Source organism: Sturnus vulgaris, chromosome 7 (assembly GCF_052056855.1).
Source record: "Sturnus vulgaris isolate bStuVul1 chromosome 7, bStuVul1.hap1, whole genome shotgun sequence".
Classification (NCBI taxonomy): Eukaryota; Metazoa; Chordata; class Aves; order Passeriformes; family Sturnidae; genus Sturnus; species Sturnus vulgaris.
This window is the reverse complement of record NC_142249.1, coordinates 32,452,952-32,471,090: the sequence shown is the minus strand read 5'-3', so window position 1 is coordinate 32,471,090 and position 18,139 is coordinate 32,452,952. Positions and strand designations below refer to the sequence as shown.

At 47.2% G+C, this 18,139-nt stretch overlaps 1 protein-coding gene across 1 annotated transcript in view; it reads left to right on the top strand.

The window, feature by feature from the left end:
* The window catches only part of ITGB5 (integrin subunit beta 5), a 56,909-nt gene that overhangs the window by 10,731 nt on the left and 28,039 nt on the right, over nucleotides 1-18,139 (top strand). Inside the window, exons 3-8 of the mRNA XM_014871786.2 lie at nucleotides 428-632; nucleotides 5,100-5,349; nucleotides 8,346-8,514; nucleotides 14,341-14,502; nucleotides 15,919-16,014; nucleotides 17,054-17,143. Coding sequence (XP_014727272.1) covers nucleotides 428-632; nucleotides 5,100-5,349; nucleotides 8,346-8,514; nucleotides 14,341-14,502; nucleotides 15,919-16,014; nucleotides 17,054-17,143 — 972 coding nt within the window. The remainder of the gene's footprint in view (nucleotides 1-427; nucleotides 633-5,099; nucleotides 5,350-8,345; nucleotides 8,515-14,340; nucleotides 14,503-15,918; nucleotides 16,015-17,053; nucleotides 17,144-18,139) is intronic.

The following is an 18,139-nucleotide window of genomic DNA, read 5'->3' as shown; positions in this document are numbered from 1 at the left end:
CACCTCCTTGTCTTCTCTTCTGTCTTTTGCAAAGCTTCTTTGAGACAATGCATGTGCATAAAATAATAGGGATGGCAATGGGCTGTCCCTGCAGCAAACCAAGTGCTTTGCTTTGCTGTCTTGTGGCCAGGGCTGGGAACAGGTGCTGCTGCTGTGGCTGTGCTGAAAACACAGGCTTAGCTTTCTGTTTCAGTGCTCTGTGAACAAATTCAGTGTTCAAATCCTCATAGAATTTCCTTTTTTGGTCGATCCTTTTGAAAGGCTCAAGGCTCAGTGCAGGCTCCTTCCAAGCACAGTCATCACAAAGGGCACCAGCTTCTCCTTGTCATCACCTAGTTGTTAGATACCAGCGTGTCAAAACAAAGCCCCTGCTGTGGGATTGATGAATTCCCTTCCACTTTCTTTTTGTTCCTTCTTCACCCCCCAGGATTTCGGCAGCTCCAAGTCCATCACATCCCGGTGTGACTTCCTGCAGAACCTGATTGCAAACGGCTGTGCTGGGGCCATTGAGAACCCCAGCAGCAGCAGCAGCGTGCTGAAGAACGTCCCTCTGAGCAGCAAGGGCTCTGGCCAGACCCACCTGGACGTCACCCAGATCACACCTCAGAAGGTCGCCTTGAATCTTCGTCCTGGTGAGTCCCCAGTGGCTCGATGGGGTGTGGGGAGAGGGAGGAAGGGTGGCCAGGACATGCCAAGAGCATGCTGTAGCTTGTGGCATTGAAGCCCTCTAAAGCAGGTGACTGCTGGCCCCTTCCATACCTTTGAACTTTGGTGGTGTGTCACAAACAGGTTTGGGGCTGAGACTCGTGTCCTCCACGAGAGGCAGAGTCAGTCAAAGCCCACCCACAACTGCTACCAGTAATGGTCTTAACACTTGCATTTGTTTAAGAGGAACCTGCTCGGCTTCAGAATGGAATCACTGTGTGGAAGGAGTTAAAATAACTCTGATTCCTCCACTAAGCTGACAGGGCATGACTCTAAACTGAGACAGCTCCGTCTATAAATTGAAAACAAACCCGCATATCTGTTTTCTGTCAGAATGCAAAAGAGCTATGGGATCAAGGCAGAAGATGGAGATTTGAACTTGTGACTCAGGCCTTGGACTGTAGCCAGGTCCCTCTTTCATTCTCCTGAGCCATCACTTTTCTTCAATCTCTTCCTTTTAATTAAAAATTAGAAGGGAACAGCTCATCTGAGCTATGCGAGCATGCTTGTTATCAAAAGTTTTTGCATGGTGGGGGGACGCTTTAATGTGGGTTTAGAATTCTTGCAAAAATTTGGCAGCTGACATTTCTGAAGAGGGGAAAAAAGCTCTTTATTGCAAAGATAAGAAGCAAATATAAAAGCTTGATTCATTATAAGCCATTGGTGTGGGTTTCTAAGGCTTACAGTTTTGTGACAGCTCTCACGAGCACACAGAAAAGGGAAATATTGATGCTTTGCCCAAGAAAAACAGGGGTTTGAGCTGGTGCTTGTGCTATCAGTGCTCTCCCAGAGCCTACCAGCTGCTACAGGAGTTTTTGCTTTAGCTGTGTAAATTAGAAGTTGTCATGTTTTTCAATTATCTTCCTCAGCTGTCATTGGTCAGACCCTCAAATCTAAAAAAATTTCCTTCCAAGCCTTAAAATCAGATACCTGAGAGCAGTCACTGCTGTACATATGTCTGCCACTGAATATTGTGTTAAAAAAGGGAGCAAAAGGGAGTTGTTATTACTGCTGTCTCTTGAGGCAATTCCTGAGAGAAAGAGCTGGCTCAGCTTGCACATCTCACCTCCTGTACATCCACCTCCATGCACAGTTCCTGGTGCTCAGCGAATTCTGCTTTCCCAATCCCTGACAGTTCTGCCCATCCAATGTCCACTGCTCCAATCAGTGCTGGGGTGTGGGGATCCATCTCCCTGTGGCCTTCTGGGGTCTGTGCTCTTGGAAGCCCTGGGCTGGTGTGCTGCTTCTGCCCACCCTTGTGGGGACCACACTCACGGCCATCCTCAGCTCTTGGTGATGGAGAAGGACTCCAGGTCAGGGGTGAGCTGCAGGAATCACCCTGAGGACCCCTGCAGCAATTCCCACACTGAGCCAGTGAACTCCTCTCCCTGTGCTCCTCTTGCAGAGCATTGGAGTCATTGCAGGAGGAGGGACAAACCTAGATGTTTGTAATAGTATCTACAATTTTGGTTCTGTTTTTGATGTTGGGCAGCACTTCACCTTCAGGCTGATGACTTCCTAAACCCTTGCATTAGCAGGCCCAATTTAAATTATCCATTAATCTTTGAGCTTGGGAGAACAGGTTTCACCCTGTGAACCCAAGACAAAAAGGAGACAATGTTGATTTAATTTTGGGCATGAGGGGTGTACTATTTCAAAGATGAATTCATGTGGCGGTCTGTGGCAATGGTGATCTTTTATTCTTAGACTGCTAAGCAGAAGCAGAAGGGAGTGGATTGTCAGTTGTTTGCTGTTCCCACCCAGGCAGTTTGATCTCATCATCCTGTGGCAAAAGTCACATCCCCAAATCCATGTCCTCAGCTAAACTCCAAAGGCCTTTAATTGATGTTCTTGCAGAGTAGCTTTTGGATTGAGCATTTAGTTTTATCATATTGCTTTTTAATCTTTAGTCCAGCTATAGTGTGTCCTAGTTAAATGAAATAGAAATAGTGTAAAAGGACTTAAAAAATGAATAGATGCAAGCTGTGTTGCCCATCAAGCCATAAGCCTCACCAAGCAGGAATAAGCTGGATAAGCATAATTTTCGAGTTTATGTTCTTAAATTGACCAAAATCAATTTTTCCAGTTTCTGCACTGCCTCTGCATGATGGTATCCAAGAAAAATTTCTGAATTAAGCTCTGAGTTTAAAACTTTTCAGTAAAAGCCCTAAGGAGAGGATGGTGGCGACAGTACATGAGGAAGGAGGGGGCTGGATTATCCCTGGAAGTGTGAGAGTAATACTGTCCATAGAGAATAATAAATTCTTTTGCACTTACATCTACGTACATTAGCGATATTTTCTCTGACATAGTTGGTTTGTGCAGTTAGGAATGAAAGAACCAGCCACAGGATCCTGTTGGTTTTGGTGATTCTCAGGAACTAATAAATTTCTAACTATTAAGAGAAATATGTTTGATCACAGCATCCCAAATACCCTTTCTGGCAGGAAAAAAACTGTTTTGGAAATGAAAATGTTGCAAAATACAGAGGACACATCCTCTTTTCTGGTGGGGAAAATATGTAGGAATGAAAAGCATGGGCATGGGAAAGAATTTTCCCAGATTTAAACACATTTTTGCAGCGCTGAATTAAAGTCAAGCTTGCAATCAGAGTCTTTTACCCTGCAATCAGTGCCTACAGGTCTTGTGCTACACGAGTTATGTTCGTCTTTGTTCCCCCACAGGATGCATGCCAGGTACAATGTGAGGCCCACCTGGAGCACCTGCTGTGCTCCACATCCCAGCCCTGTGTGGGGAATGTCCTGCCCTTGCTGGACAATAAAGCTGGGGAGAGTAAAGGAGGAATATTTATGGCATGAGCTTCTTGCTTCCTACAGCTGGGCACTATGGTTTGCCTCCAGCAGCCCTGCCTTTTCCAGGGAGAGCTGTAGCAGATTGCAAGGAAATGCTGAAAGAGAACAGGGTGTTGTTTGAGGAGCTGTAGCTTGGTGCAGCCTGACCCCAGGTGCCAGGCAGGGCTCTGCCAGCCAGGCTGCAGAGCCCCTTGTGCTGTGCATTGCCAGCATGGGAGTTTGGGGATGCTATTGAGCTGGAAGTAAGTGGGAGCAGCTGTGCTGCTGTGCACAAGGAGGAGAACAATAAAGCAGCTAGGGAAATGTTTTCACAATACTAAAAAATGTGAGTTCCATTTCTGGGGAAGAAGAGGGGGAGCCATAAGTGTTTTGCAGAATCTGCCACTGCCCCAGGTTCAGCCTTGTGCATGAAGGGCTGGGAGAGGGCAGAACAGGGAGCTTGGTTTTGAAAGGATCCAATTCCTGGGGCTGAGACCTCAGTGAACTGGAAAAGGGGCTAAGGTGGAAGATGGGAACATGGGATCTCCAGACTAGCCTGGCTTGTGAGGTTGGAGTTTGCAGTTTTATTTAGACCCTTCCATTAGCAAAGTGAAAGGCAAACTTTTACCACCTGCTGTCTTGCTCCACCAAGATCCGTCTGGTGTGAAGTTGAATTCACTTTGAAGCCACTTCAGCTTTTCTGAAGTGTAGGTGTTGTCTGTGGTGGCCTTCCCTGGCACCCCTTCCAGAGAGCATTTCTAGTGAAACCAGTGTGGCAGAGGAGAAGGTCAGGGACAGGCTTTCCTCTCCTCTTCACATCTGCACAGCCTCCTGTGACTCAGCCCTGTCAGCTCCTTCCCTTATGTTCTTCACTTCACCTCTGCCTCAGTCCTTCCCTGGGTGATCCTAACAACTTTCTTTTTCACTTCCCTTTTGCCCTGATTTCTCCTGCTTGATTTTGGGGGCAGCTCCTTTTCAAAGGTGTTTCTTCTGTGTCTGCTTCACCTTGACTTCCCTGCACAGCTCAGAGAACATCTTGCATTCACCTCATGCTGGCTATTTTATCTTGATCCTATTAGTTCTCCTTCCCCACCTCCTTCTCTCTTTTGTTCAGGACATCTTGGATTGCTCCTGGTTTGCTTTGAGAATGTACTCAAGTAAGTGTGGCCAGGGTCCCTGTTTCAGTAGTCTATGAACTATCCATTTAAGGTTCACTCTGCTTTTCTTTCCTGTTTTCTAGGAAAACATCCCTGGACTGCACACAGGGCAGCAGTGTTTTTCCTGTGTCCCTCCCTTAGATGTTCTCTCGATGAGATGGAAAGACCCTTTCTTATACCTCTAAAAAGCTGAAATAGAGACATGCAAAAAAAGAGTATTTTTCTTGCCAGCCAGTATACTACATAGCATAAGAGGACCCAAAGTCAATATCTTTTTTCCTCTTAGTCTCCTAAGGGATATATTTGGAAAAGCTTATTGCCCTCACCCTCTTCTTTTGAAAAGTGATCTGTCTGCTCTGCAGGGGAAAAAAAAAGTGTGCTATGTGGATTTTTATGTGTGCTGGGAGTTTCCTTTTCACTGTGCCCAACCTCTGTATATGTGCAGGTGACCGGACCTCATTCCAAGTTCAGGTGAGGCAGGTGGAGGATTATCCTGTGGACCTCTACTACCTGATGGATCTGTCCCTGTCCATGAACGACGACCTGGATAACATCCGCAATCTGGGCACCAAGCTGGCTGAAGAGATGAGGAAGCTCACGAGCAATTTCCGTCTGGGCTTTGGCTCCTTCGTGGACAAGAACATTTCTCCTTTCTCCTACACAGCACCAAGATACCAAAACAATCCCTGCATTGGGTAAGTAAGTGGTGGGTGCACCCTGAAGGGGCAAGGCTTGTGTTTGCACAGAGCCTGGCTGCAGTCCTCATGTGCCTTTTTGCTTTAAGTAATGAACCACACTTCAGCCCTGGATTTTGGGAATGATGATTAGCCGTGGCTGTCACTGTGATACTTGAGCAATTCAAAATAGGACAGCTTCTAATTTTGCTGTGGCTGTTGGGAGACCTCTGCATCTAGACATGGGAAACTGCTGTACCAGGGAGCCTGAAGCTATTTTTAAGTACCTGAAAAGGATGCAGACATAGCAGGCTTTTTTACAGCTTTTAAGGAAAAAGAGCCAGAGCCAGAAATTCCTGATTTCTGATCCTAGCTCTGAGTCATAGTTTGGCCTTGAGTAAATCAATTAAACTTTTTGTCTGCATTTTACAGATAAGGAGACCAAGGCAATGTAAATCCTTCTCAACAAAAGTGTTTGGCGGAACTGAGATTTGTGATGGCCTATAGTGCTGATTAATGAGTTTTTGTAGAGTGTTTTTAAGGTGTCAGGCAGGTTTTTTCATCTTTATTGCTGTGGAAGGAAAGCAAACTGGCAGTTACAAAAGACACAAATGATGTGGTTTACTTTGTGGTGATATCAGAGCCTTCATGCCTTTATTTCCTTTTCTTTGCTTGTGCCTTTGCAAGAGTCTTTTGTTTGCCTTTTAACCACCAGAGATCAAGTCCATTGAATTGAGGATTATGCTGGAGTGAAATTGGATGTAGGGAAGGATTCCAGGCTCAGATGGGTTTGGGTGACGGAATTGAGAGATGGATGCAGAAGCAAGTGCCATCCTGGGAGTGTCACCTCCACCTTTGACATCTTTGTAATCCCCATCTTCACTTCATCCATCAGTGGGTGCTCCTTAGTCATCTAAGGGCAGTGAGGATGACTCTTTCATTTGAGCCATTTGTGGATACTTACATTTTAAGATCACCTCATGCATGGATGCCAAGCTCTGCTTGCATCAGCTGTGGGTTTCTAGGCCACCTCTTGTCACTGACCAGTCATTGGAATCTCACTGTACATTGCTTGTTGACCAGACAAAAATTATCTGTATTCTCTTTTCACCAGTTCTGTCCAGAGAGGAAAGTCAAATGGATTTTAGCACTGAAAACTCTTGCTTTAATCACAAGGCGCAAGTGACCACACTGAGCCAGGAAGGTGTCTCTGCCACAATGGCATTGCACACCACACTCTTCATAGTGCTTCTCCCAGAAATTTGGCATAGCCTCTGAGGGATCATCTCAGTCATCTCTGTCATTCCCAGTCTCTGACACCTTCTCTCAAGTTGGGGACAGGCTCCAGCTGGAGAAGTCTTGGGAGCTTTGGCTGGTGTGTGATTTAATTGGAGTGACTTGGCTTTTGTCAAGTGAGACATGCAGGAGGAGATGGGTGCAAAAGGAGGAGAGGATGGACCTGGACAACTCAGCAACGAGGTCTACCTAAAACTTCCAATGGGCTTTTATCAAGAACACCCAGAGCTGTCACCAGCTTTTCTCACCATGATCAGGTTATCTGTGTGTTCCTTTGGCTTTACCCAGGTGGTTGCTTTTCTTTCTATGTGTTACTTTAAGCCAGCCTGGTCTTGGGAAAACATTTAGGAAGGATTGCCCACGGCAGCTCATCTGGTAGGTGCTCCCCTCCAGTTGCCATGTGTCTCCATCCAAACAGGGGTGCTGGTTCTCTGCTGGAATCTCCTTCCCCAGCCTGCTCTGTGCGGGGGCTCTGGCTGCTGCCATGTGTCACTTCTGCAGCGAGGTGTGGTTTTGTTTGCAGCTATTTCTGGTGTCAAAACAAACCACTCAGCATCTAAGAAAAGCTGCAAGTAAACCCGAGCTGCAATGGGTGTTTTTTGCCCCTGGTCCAGGCTCTCCCCTCCTCTTCCTTGTGGTGGTGACTGACTTGCAGGTCTGGGTGGAGTGCAGCCCTGTTTCCCTTGTCTCCTTCATCAGCAGAGGCTTTTAATTGTACTCTGGGTTATATGTTTAAAGATAAGAGTGAATTAGTGCCAGGCCAACTCCTTTTTGCACACATTTCTTCTTAACCCTTCCCATCCCTCTCTTCTGCACACACTCACTGATTTCCCATGCCACAGGAGCTGCTCGGCTGAGCTCTCCAGGTGAGCACCAAAACTGCCTTCTCATGGTTTTATATGAAAAAAAAGGTTTCCTGGTAGTCTGCCAAGATATTTCTTTGCCTTAGGGTGCCCCTCCTACCTTTCTGCTCTGGTGGTGCCCTGGGAAACAGAGATGGTGTTTGCTCACGAGCTTGCAGGGAGGGTGGGAGGAAGCTTGAGCTGGTGTTGGAAAAGCTGGTATTATTCCATCTCATACTGGGCAATTGCCAGGTGCCTGGTGATGTGTAGTAGGTGTAGGGTGGCTTGTACTGGCAAGAAAACTGGATGACACAGTGAAAATCTGTACTGCAGAAGAGGGGAAAGGTAGCTCTCAGCAGTGATGCTCCTTCCCCTTTGACACCATCCCACTGGTTCTGCAGGTGTGGGACATGGTTCCCACGGCCCTCCTGGCCTGCTGGGGAGGGCGGACCTGCCAAAATGCAGCCTCTCAATCACTGGGTCACATCCTTGGCTGCAGATTGCCAGTGAAAGCCACTTTATGAGTGCTGAAACTGCAGAGCTGCATGGCCCAGGGTGGGCTGGTGCTCAGTGTCTCCATTCACATTGTACATGGAGAGAGATATTCAGACCTGGTGGGATCTCTGGAAACTTCAGCTTCTGAAAGTCCCTGAAGGGAAACAAAACAATATGGGCTCTACTGTGTAGGGTTTTGTAGAAAAACAGCCAGATATTGGAGTGCCTAAAACATGAAGCATTGTGAAAATATTCACAATTTTTTTTATGTTCAACCGTCTGAACAGAATTTTGGAGACCAACCTGGTAGAGCTGGGAGCTTCTGCAGTTCTTGGCAACGGGTGTGTTTCCTCCCAGCTGACCACTCCTCTGTCCTTCCCACAGTTATAAGCTGTTCCCCAGCTGTGTCCCATCCTTTGGCTTCCGCCACCTCCTGTCCCTGACGGATAAAGTCGACCGTTTCAATGAAGAAGTCCAGAAACAGAAGGTTTCCCGCAACCGAGATGCTCCAGAGGGCGGCTTCGATGCCATTTTGCAGGCTGCTGTCTGCAAGGTGAGTTGCTCTGATTTCTGGAGGTTTCTTCTGCTCTGTTCTTGAACCAAGGCAAAGCTTCAGTTTGCCGTTTCTTGGGAGTAACTACTAAATTTCTCTTAGACAAACTGAAAAATGCTTTTAAAAGTAGAGGCTTTTGTTTTTATGGGCTTTTGTAGATAAATAGGCAAAGTAAAAAAGTTAGGTTTTTTTTAGTTTAACGGGATAAAAATGGAGCTTTTGCAAATGCAAATTTAGGGCTGATAGTTCATGACACAGTTAGACCTTTGGTACTGAGCACTTGGGACAGAATCCTTTAAGATTCACATACACCTGTGTGCAGCAGCACTGCACGTCAGCTCAATGTGTTTTTCAAGGTGTGTCAAACACATCTTGAAGCTGTTGACCCACATTGAGGGTTGGAGCTGGTTCCTACTGCTCATGCTTTCCCTCTTTGTGTCCCACACAAATGGTGATGATCTCACCTCTGTGTGCTGATAGCCTGCTCTCCCTCTTTGTCAGCAGAACTGGAGCAGAGTTCATTAGCTTGGTGCCATGTTAGCCATGTCCTTAAGGTTTTTGGAGATGCTTGCTTGAAGATCTTTCTGGAACAAATATTGAGTTGCTCCATGTTCTTTTGACATGAATGAAAGTGTTTGCTCCACTCTGACATGAGTCTGAGTTTCCCTGCTCACGAAGAATGGCTCTGTTTGCTATTTTCCTTATTGCTGCAATTTGCTTTGTGTTTGCTTCAGCCTCTTGTAGCCCATTTGATTGGGCATGTTTTCTTCTGGGTCTGAATTTTGGGAGCTGGGAGATAGGCATGGTCTACGGGAGCGACGGGTTGCAGGCATGTGGGAAACTGGATCTTTCCTTCCCTGGGTTGGCTTTACTGTGTTTCATGGTCTTGGCAGGACTGAACCTGCCCCACTGGGGCATCTTCCCATGGATATTGTTGTTGGCACAACTGCATTGCTGCTCCCAATAATTGTCTGGATATAAAGTGCTTCTCCATTTTGGAGAGTTGGCTCCCATGGTTGGAGCAGGGATGGCTCAGGATGGTGACTCAGTTGTGCCATTCACTGTGTGGGTTTTTGCACTCCCTTCCATGATGTTATTTCAAAAACAGACAAATATTTCCCTATGATGCAGCAGTACTTCAGTGTGTTTCACAAGGGCTCATTTCTGAAGTGTTAGTGGAAGGCAGGAGACCTGCAAGATATTTCCTCTACTATATTTGTGCCAGTCTCAGACTCTTGGTAAGGACCAAAATCTTTAACTGTCCTTGAATGCCCAGCTTGGTCCCTTCCACATTTAGAAGATGAATTTAGATGCTGGTACCACCTAAATTCAGGAATGAGCAGCCTCTAGGAAGGGTGAGCAAAGGTGAGCATGTGCACACGCATGACTGTTGGCATGATGTGGCAGGTCATGACAGCAAATTTCTGCAGCCACAGCAGTTAATGAATTACTGGAGCTTGGGTGTGGGAAAGGAAGTCTATGGGACTGGCATGCAAGGCAGAAGAACCAGCAGTGCCATGACTCATGCTGCATTGGCAGTCCCTTGCTCTGGATAGAGCAGCTGTCTCTCATCACAGCCATGAGCAACAAAGACTGTCCAGAGTTTAAAAAGGCAAAATTTCAGGGCAGCAGATTGACATTAGGATGTTTGGTCCTATAGTCAAAATGGGAACTTATTGCTTAATTTCCCTTGTGGTGCCTAAGCGACGGCCCAGACTGGTCAGTGGCTGTGGGTTGTGGTGAGGCTCAACACCGCTGAGATGGGTGAGGGTTGCAGACATCTGTGGTGGCAGTGAAGTGCAGCTTGCTGACAAGGATGTTCTTGGCATGAAGTTTTTCATCCTGCAGTGACTAATGGAGTATCATGGGGATGAAAACCCCAGAAACAGACATTTAATTTCTGTTAACTCAGGAACATTCCCCGCCCCCCCCCACCCCCATGCAAGGAGAGCAGCATGTGGGTACCTTGGTGACTTCTGAGGTGGGTTTCCTCATCTCTGCTGTGGCACCCCATTGCATCTCACTGGCATGCTCCAGCTTTTTCCAGGGTGGTTATCACCTTAGAAAGTCCCCTGCCTGGGGGGTGTGCAGTGTGTTGCCCATGAAGTACATTGTGCTCATCAAGGGGAGAGCTGGTCTCAAGCCATGGTGTCTAAATAAGGTCTTCTCCTCCCCTTCTGAGGTGTCAGAAACAATACCTCCTGTGTTGACTAGATGTTTTTACACTGGAATGCATAGCAAGCATTTCTTCTGCATGAGCTGCCTAAGGGCTCTGTAGCACTCGAGTAATTTTTTTGGCCTGGTTTTCAACCGAAGGAATGGGGAAGGTTTGTACAACTAATAGAGACTATGGAGCAGGCCCAGGGTTTGGCTCCTTTCTGAAAGATGAAGATATGGTAAATGTTGTTCTTGAGGCAATGAAAGAGCCAGAGACAATAACCCTTTATTCTGATCCTAAAATACTATGCCAGGAATATTAATCAGCCTTCCATAATTACATTTTCCATTTGCAGTATTTTGGTTTTTTGCCATTCTCTAAGTGCAAGCCTCATATGGCCTGGTGGTATGTGTAAGTTTCAGATCTTATATGCTAAGATGCAGTGAGAACATAATGCTAGATTGGAAAATAAAGCATCTTTTGGAATGGTTTTGATTGGTGCTTGCTAGACACTGGTATGTGGAGATAGCCAAGACATCTGGGAGACACTGAGGTGCCTTTCAGAGCAATACCAAGTGAAGGAGGTTTTGGCTTTTGATCCCTTAGGCATACTTGCCTTGCACCTGTATCTGTTTCTTGCTTCCAAGAAGGTCTGCACCTGAGAAACTGGTGAGGTTTTAGACAAATTGATGAATCCAGTGGAGTCTCCTGGCAGCTCAGTCTTGGCAATTGAATGGCTTTTATTCAGTGCCCAAGTATAAATGTAGGTATTTATTTAGGCATGGAAATACAGGCTTTGCAGCCTTTTCAATAGTATTTGGAGAGCTGTGCTAAGGCAGCTGTGGCAGTTTTACCAGTCACTGTTGGCTGTATGGAATGAGAATCTGTTTTTTTGGGGTACAGAAAGCAGCTGGTCATAGGAGTAGGGGCAGGATCTGTAGCACCTCCAGCTCTGTGGAAACATGTTACTCTGCTTTAAGTCCAGTCCTACCCCTTATTTAAAAATCCTTATTCCATAAGGATCAAAAGCCAGATGAGGGGGTAGGCATCAGTGCAGGGCTTTTTGTTCAGCAATCCCAGTCCAATAAAAATAAATGAAATTCTCCTTGGTTATTTGCTTTAAGCGGAGCGGAGTGCTGCTCTGGGTTTCTCAGTGGAAACTGCATGCTGAAGAGCTGTATTTTCCAGTGCCTGGAAGCTGCTGGCAGAGGCAGTGTGAGATGCTCCCTGGCATGCCAGCCATCTTGAGGGGCTTTTTTCATAGATCTACAGCTTGTTTTGGTGTGGAATGAGCACTGGCTTGGATAGCCCATCAAGACACCCTGGTTTGATGCTCTGAGGCATCACATACTTTCCGTGCCTGGATATTGGCCCTGAGACTTTGGGTACTCCTTGCTTTTTGGGAGTGAGTTCCTGAACTGGCAGCTCCCAAGGCTGCCACAGCAGTTTTGATATTGTTTATGTGGGAAGTAGTGTCAGAATCATGGAGAGTTTGTCTGCAAAGGAATGCTTAACCCATGATTTAAGGGTGGGCTTAGCAGGCAGGTGACCAGCACCAGCACCCCTGAAGTGACTTTGTAACTGCTGCTTGAATACAGCTCCTTTCCTTTGTGTCCAGCACATTTCTAAGGAAATGAAACTCAGATTAATCCTTCTAATCTCTTTGGGAGTTTCTTGGCCTTAATAATTTAAAAAGAAATCAGCTTTGGATGCTCAAAGAAAAATGAATTGGATGGGCTTCTGTCCGGTGGCTGAGTAGACTGAAAACTGCCTCTTGCATTAGAGCTGTAATCACTTTTGGGTCGAGTTCTTAAGAAGTTACATTTTGGCATGAAGTTTTAGCCTTTTGTCCAGTGGGGTAACTTCAGTGGAATGAATCCTGCTTCCCAGAGTAAAAAAGTCCTTATTGCTTCCTGAGCTGGACTGTAATGTGCTGGTGCATGGTAAAGGATATGTGTTGCCAAAAATTTCTTCCTATGGCCTTATATGTGTTGTGGGGGTCTTTAAAACATCAATAAAGAAAAAAAAAACACTTCTGTAATAGGGAGGAAAAAGGAATCTACTCTGGAATGGTGTCCCTGAAGCAAGAGTTATATTTATTGGAAAGATCAGCAGGCTTTGGGCTATGACTCACATTTGGAGGCGAAAATTGAGCTGGCACACATGATTCTGCACCCTTGTGCCTGCTCTGCCCTCCTGCCCTGCCCACGCCACTGCTTTCCGTAGAAAGGGCCAGCACCTTCCTGTAAACAGGGCAGGGTTTGGGTTTTGCTAAATATGCTGAGCAGTAACTCTGGAGGAGTTTGGTATCTCCATCTGCAGCATGCTCCCATCAGTAAGCTCCTACTAGCTTTTCTCTTGTGCCTTCCCAAAGGATTTGTGTGGTGGTACTCTGAGCCAGGGTCTGGAGGTGTGTGGGCAGGGAAAGTGTGGGGCCGTGTCTTTGCTGGCAAATGGTCAGTGTGGCCAGCCCAAGGGCAAGCTCTGGACAATGGGATTTTCTGCTTTCAGTTTGTGCCATGGCAAGATCTCGCTGCTGTGGTCAGCAGCAGGACCCCTGTCCCCCCAACTTGGCAGTGACCTGGCAGCAGGAGCAGCCACTGAGCAGACAGGGTTTGCTGTAGCACTGTGGTTTGCAAAAAAATTGCTTTGGACACCTCGGTTTCCTTCCACTTCCATTGCAGCAAAGTGGTTCAGTGTGCTGTTAGAGGCACAGAGCTGCTTCTCAGGCTAATGAAAACTTGGAAACCTGGGGAAGCTCCGTGGGAGATCTTATCCCTTTACTTGAAAAAAATCGGTCCTTGTATCTGTCTTCATGCAAAGACAGTGCAGTCTGGTCCTTGCACAGGGGAGGAAGGAGGGATCAGAGGACACTTCATGTGCTGTGCTTGACACCTCGGTGCTTTTGTAGGGACCACTAAAGCACGTCTTGACATTGCCATGCTTTTAAATAGGCAGAAGTTTCTCAGAGCAGCACTGTGCAGATTGGTTGTGTGGAATTAGTGGCAGCACCGAGGCCAAAGGTCCGTGCTCTGCTCTGGCTGTGTCCTGGGCTGTGGTGCAAGGGGATGGAGCTGCTTGGGGCATGTGTAGAGTTATAGCAGAGGCACCATGGCTTCCAGGAGATGTGTGCAGAAGGCAGAGTCCCTGGGCATGAATATGGGTGCACCAAAGCCATTCCCCTCAGGCAGGGACCTCACTTTGTCCATCACAGCTCAGAAATAGCCTTTATGAGTGGGCAGTAATGAAAATGCTGAGTGGGGATACTGCAGCTCTTGCTGTTGCATTGGCTGCTCCACAGAGCTGAGGAAACAAGGTCAGATTAAATGTGTGTGGAGGAACTTGGCAGGTCTCCTTTGGCTATAAAAGCAGCTGAAATTCTTACTCCTGGATCTGGTAGAGAAGGTCTGGTGGACAGTCCACATACCTCCTCATGCCTTTTAAATTAAGTGTGTTGGAAGAAGATGCTGGGAAATGCTGGATGGGCTCCTGACATTTTGTTTTCGTACCAGGGATGGGTGGACAGGAGTATGGCACTCTCCTAATTAATGCTAATGGGTCTGCTGCTGGCCAGGCACGTGTCTGGGGCCATGTGCAGGGTGAGGGTGAAGCCTGGGCTTGGCAGGGGCTGTCAAGGCTGCTGTCTCACAGGGTTTGCTCTCCCCCAGGAGAAGATCGGCTGGCGTAAGGAGGCGTCTCACCTGCTGGTGTTCACCACGGATGATGTGCCCCACATAGCCCTGGATGGGAAGCTGGGGGGGCTGGTGCAGCCCCACGATGGCCAGTGCCACCTGAATGAAGCCAATGAGTACAGTGCGTCCAGCCAGCTGGTGAGTGGGGCACGGGGCCCAGTCCTTACAGGGTTGGACTCTGGAGAACAGCCAACCCCTGCTCCAGCAGCTTTTGGCAAATGCAGTGCCTGGTTTAACCCAGCTTCTGCAATTTGCAAATAAAATTTGCTCTTCCCTCAGGCATTCCCCTATAGTGAATGCTTCTGTGATGTTCAAAAATGAGTTGGTGACTTATTGAGTTCCTTCAAAGCTCGTTGCAAGGGATGGAGAAGTAACTTGGTGTCCTGAAGAGCATTACATTTTGCCTGCAAAGTGTAAAGGAAACATAGAATATGTCATATCTTTTCTAAAATATGTCTGAGGAGGGAGTCTGAGGACTGTCCAGAGGAGAGTGTATCTACCTTGATATGGCTACACTAGCAAGTACAACGAATGCTCCTTTTATTCACAGCCTTTGAGCACAACACTAACATAAGTCTTAGTAATAAACAGGCAAACTAGCCCTTTTTAAAAATTGAAATCAGTGGAGGAAACTTCTGGGATGAATGAGCACTTGCCTGCCACTTCATTATCCCATCCTTCTGCAGAATGGTGCTTTATTCAGCAGATCACATACACTAATTATGATTTTTGTTCCAGAATGTTGCCCTGTGAGGGGAAGGGAATCTGGGTGGCTGTGTTAAGGTCAGAAGCTGAGCTCTACAGTGGAACCCCCTGTGCAATCCTACCAAGTGGATGCTTATGTAAGGGAGCACAGACCCCAAACTGGCTCCCTTATGTGCAGTTAGTGCTGGGGAGCTGACATGGGGATGCTGCCTTGGTGTTTCCATGTTTGAATCTCAGAGGCTCTCAACCAGTCTTCAAGTAAATGAGATGTTTTTTTCCAAGGACAGCACCTCAGAAGCAGGTGGGAGTTTTAAACTCAAGCTGGTCTCTTGAAATTCAGCCCTGGTTCATTATCTTGTTGCTAGAGCAGTGTCTCCCTGCCATCCTTTCTGCCTGGGAAATCTGCAGAATTAAAGAGTTTATTGTAATCTCCTTATGGTCCCAATATGCAGAAAGAAAAGGCAGTGGATGCTTTGGAAGAAAAAAAATTATATATTTCCACTTTCTGTAGTTTTAGATCTCCTTGCCTCACACCCCTTGAGGTAGCAGCCATTTAGCACATATGCATCTGCTGATGGCAAAATAGAAAGGGGAAAGAAATAAACCCAGTGTTTTGGTATTGCTGTGGCTAGTTGTCAGTCACGTATTTTAGTGAGGAGTGCAGTCGAAATATTTAACAGGTTTCTACTATTTCAGTTGGGATTGTGCTGCTACATCAGGGACTTCATTCCGCAACAAAACACGCCATGTGTCTGGAATGAATTTTGCTGTTGGGAAGAGAAGAGCAATGAAATTAGTCTTTGTTTCTGTGTTATCCACCAGTCTTTCTGCCCATTTTTTTCCCTCTAGGATTATCCTTCCCTGGCACTTCTTGGGGAGAAACTTGCTGAAAACAACATCCACCTGATTTTCGCTGTTACAAAAAGTCATTACATCCTGTACAAGGTAAGTGCTGCCGAGCTGCCTGGGCTGGGGGGAGACTGAAATGACTCCTGAGGCCCTGGGGAGTGAGGCAGCTGCAAACATGTGTGTGCAGTGACAAACACGTGTGTGCAGTGATAAGGGTGCATGCATGTGGCCACAGGCTGCCCGGTGCAGGCAGGCAAGGCTCAGCCCTGCTAGTCCTTTCAGCAGAAAGCTCTAAAGCTTCTTAGAGCAAACAGATCTATATGTGTTAGTGAGCATGTGAAGAGCTAAAATAGACTCCACGTTAATCTGGATGTTCGGACGGCTGCCAGCGTGCAGCGTGCCAGAGAGCAGAAACCTGCTCGGCCCATGCAGTGACTTAATCCCATTACCTAATCACACACAGCCTCTCTGCCCAGCTGTGTTTTTCCATCACAGAGTCCAGGGCCCTGGCGTGCCACACACAATCTGAACTCTCCTGCCATTCCTGCTCTCCTCTCCAGAAGGAAAGTTGACCCAAGGCACAAAGACCAACCAGCGTCTGGAGCTGCCCTGCGGGGTTTTGCTGCTCTGTGGATGCAGGGGTGGTGTTTCAGGCGGGGTTGCTTTTGGAAACCTCTGTCGAGGCCCTCGAGGCTCCAGCAGGAACAACAAGCAGCAGTGTTGCTATGGTCGGGATGCTGCTGTTCGCCCATGGGGAGTGGGAGGGCTGAGCCTGTTCTCCACCCCCTCTCTTGGGGATGCTCAGGGTTGTAAGGGAAGTCGGGACCCAGCCCTTCCCTCCCTGCAGTGCCAGCTTTCCTGAGTGCACAGCAGCTGGGTCTTGCCCCCTCCAGCAGCAGAGCCACGTGTGCTTCTCCCTGTCCCATGGCCATGAGCTTTATTTAATATTTGACATGCTTAATTAGCAATGCTTTACTTTTGAAAGCTCCACATTAATGGGAGCCTAAGCACACCACTGGGTGATGGGGCAGTGTGTGTGGCTCGTGTCCCTGGCATGGGGTCAATCCTTCCTTGTCTTTTGCTTTCCTCTCTGCACCTCAACATTTTAATTTTTCTTCTATTTTTTTTTTTAAAGAACTTTACCACTTTGATCCCTGGAACAACAGTGGAAATTTTGCACAAAGATTCCAAGAATATAATTGAGCTGATTGTCAAAGCCTACAACGTAAGTGCATTTTAATACCGCAGCTGCTGAAGTGAGAAGTGCTAAGAGCTTGGCCAGCTCAGCTCCCCCCAGTGAGCTCCACCCGGCTTGGCTGCCTTCCTCCCCTGTCCTCTCCACACTGCTGGAGCTGGGATGTCCACCCTGGAGAGGGAAACAAGGTGTGTGAGGAGGACAAGAAGCATGGGTACCCAAGAGAGCTTGTGGGCAAGCAGAATTTTCACCTCATGTCTCTTGTGTGCAGAATTACCCACAAAACACAGCCCCCATCTAAGACAGCTCTCTCTCAGATCACTCTACCAGTAGGTAAAATAGATTATTTCTTTGTTATCTGATGTTCAGAGGTCTCTCAAGGATGGGACCAGGTCCAGATAAGGTCCAATCCTTGAGTTGCTCTCTGTGCAGCCCACATTGGTTTTCAACACCCTATGAGTACCACCATGCTCCCAAAGGAGCCCTGCCTATGTGGCATTGCAGTGCAGCCTGCCCTGCTACAATGAGGAGGACAGCAAAGGACCTGGAGTTGTACTGCTGACCTGATGTTGTCCATCTCCATGGAGATCAGGGGAGCAGATCAATTAGAAGCAGCTAAATTGCATGTTCACAGCATAGTTAGTGTCAACATTTGTGTTGACTTCTCCCTGAATTCTTATGGGTCAGGTCTTCATGATCCTGCAAGGATATTTCTGGGTGTTGAGTATGGAGATGTAACCCCATAGCAGGTCAGCCCCTCAGGTAGAGCTGTTCATGGGTGGGACCTGTGCACAGCTTTCAATGGCTGCAAGCTCTTCTTGGTACTACGTTCATTAGTGCAGCGAGTCAATAAGAACTTCTTTGGAGGAGTTTGCACATCCAGAATCTGTGTAGGGTTGTGGTGTGCTCTGCATGATCTGTAAAGTTCTTCTTTCCCCCAGCTTCCTGCAGCTAAAGCAGCATTTGGTTATGCCTTTGGGAAGAAGAGTGCTTCCCAAAGCTTCACCTCTGAGGAAGGCAATGAAC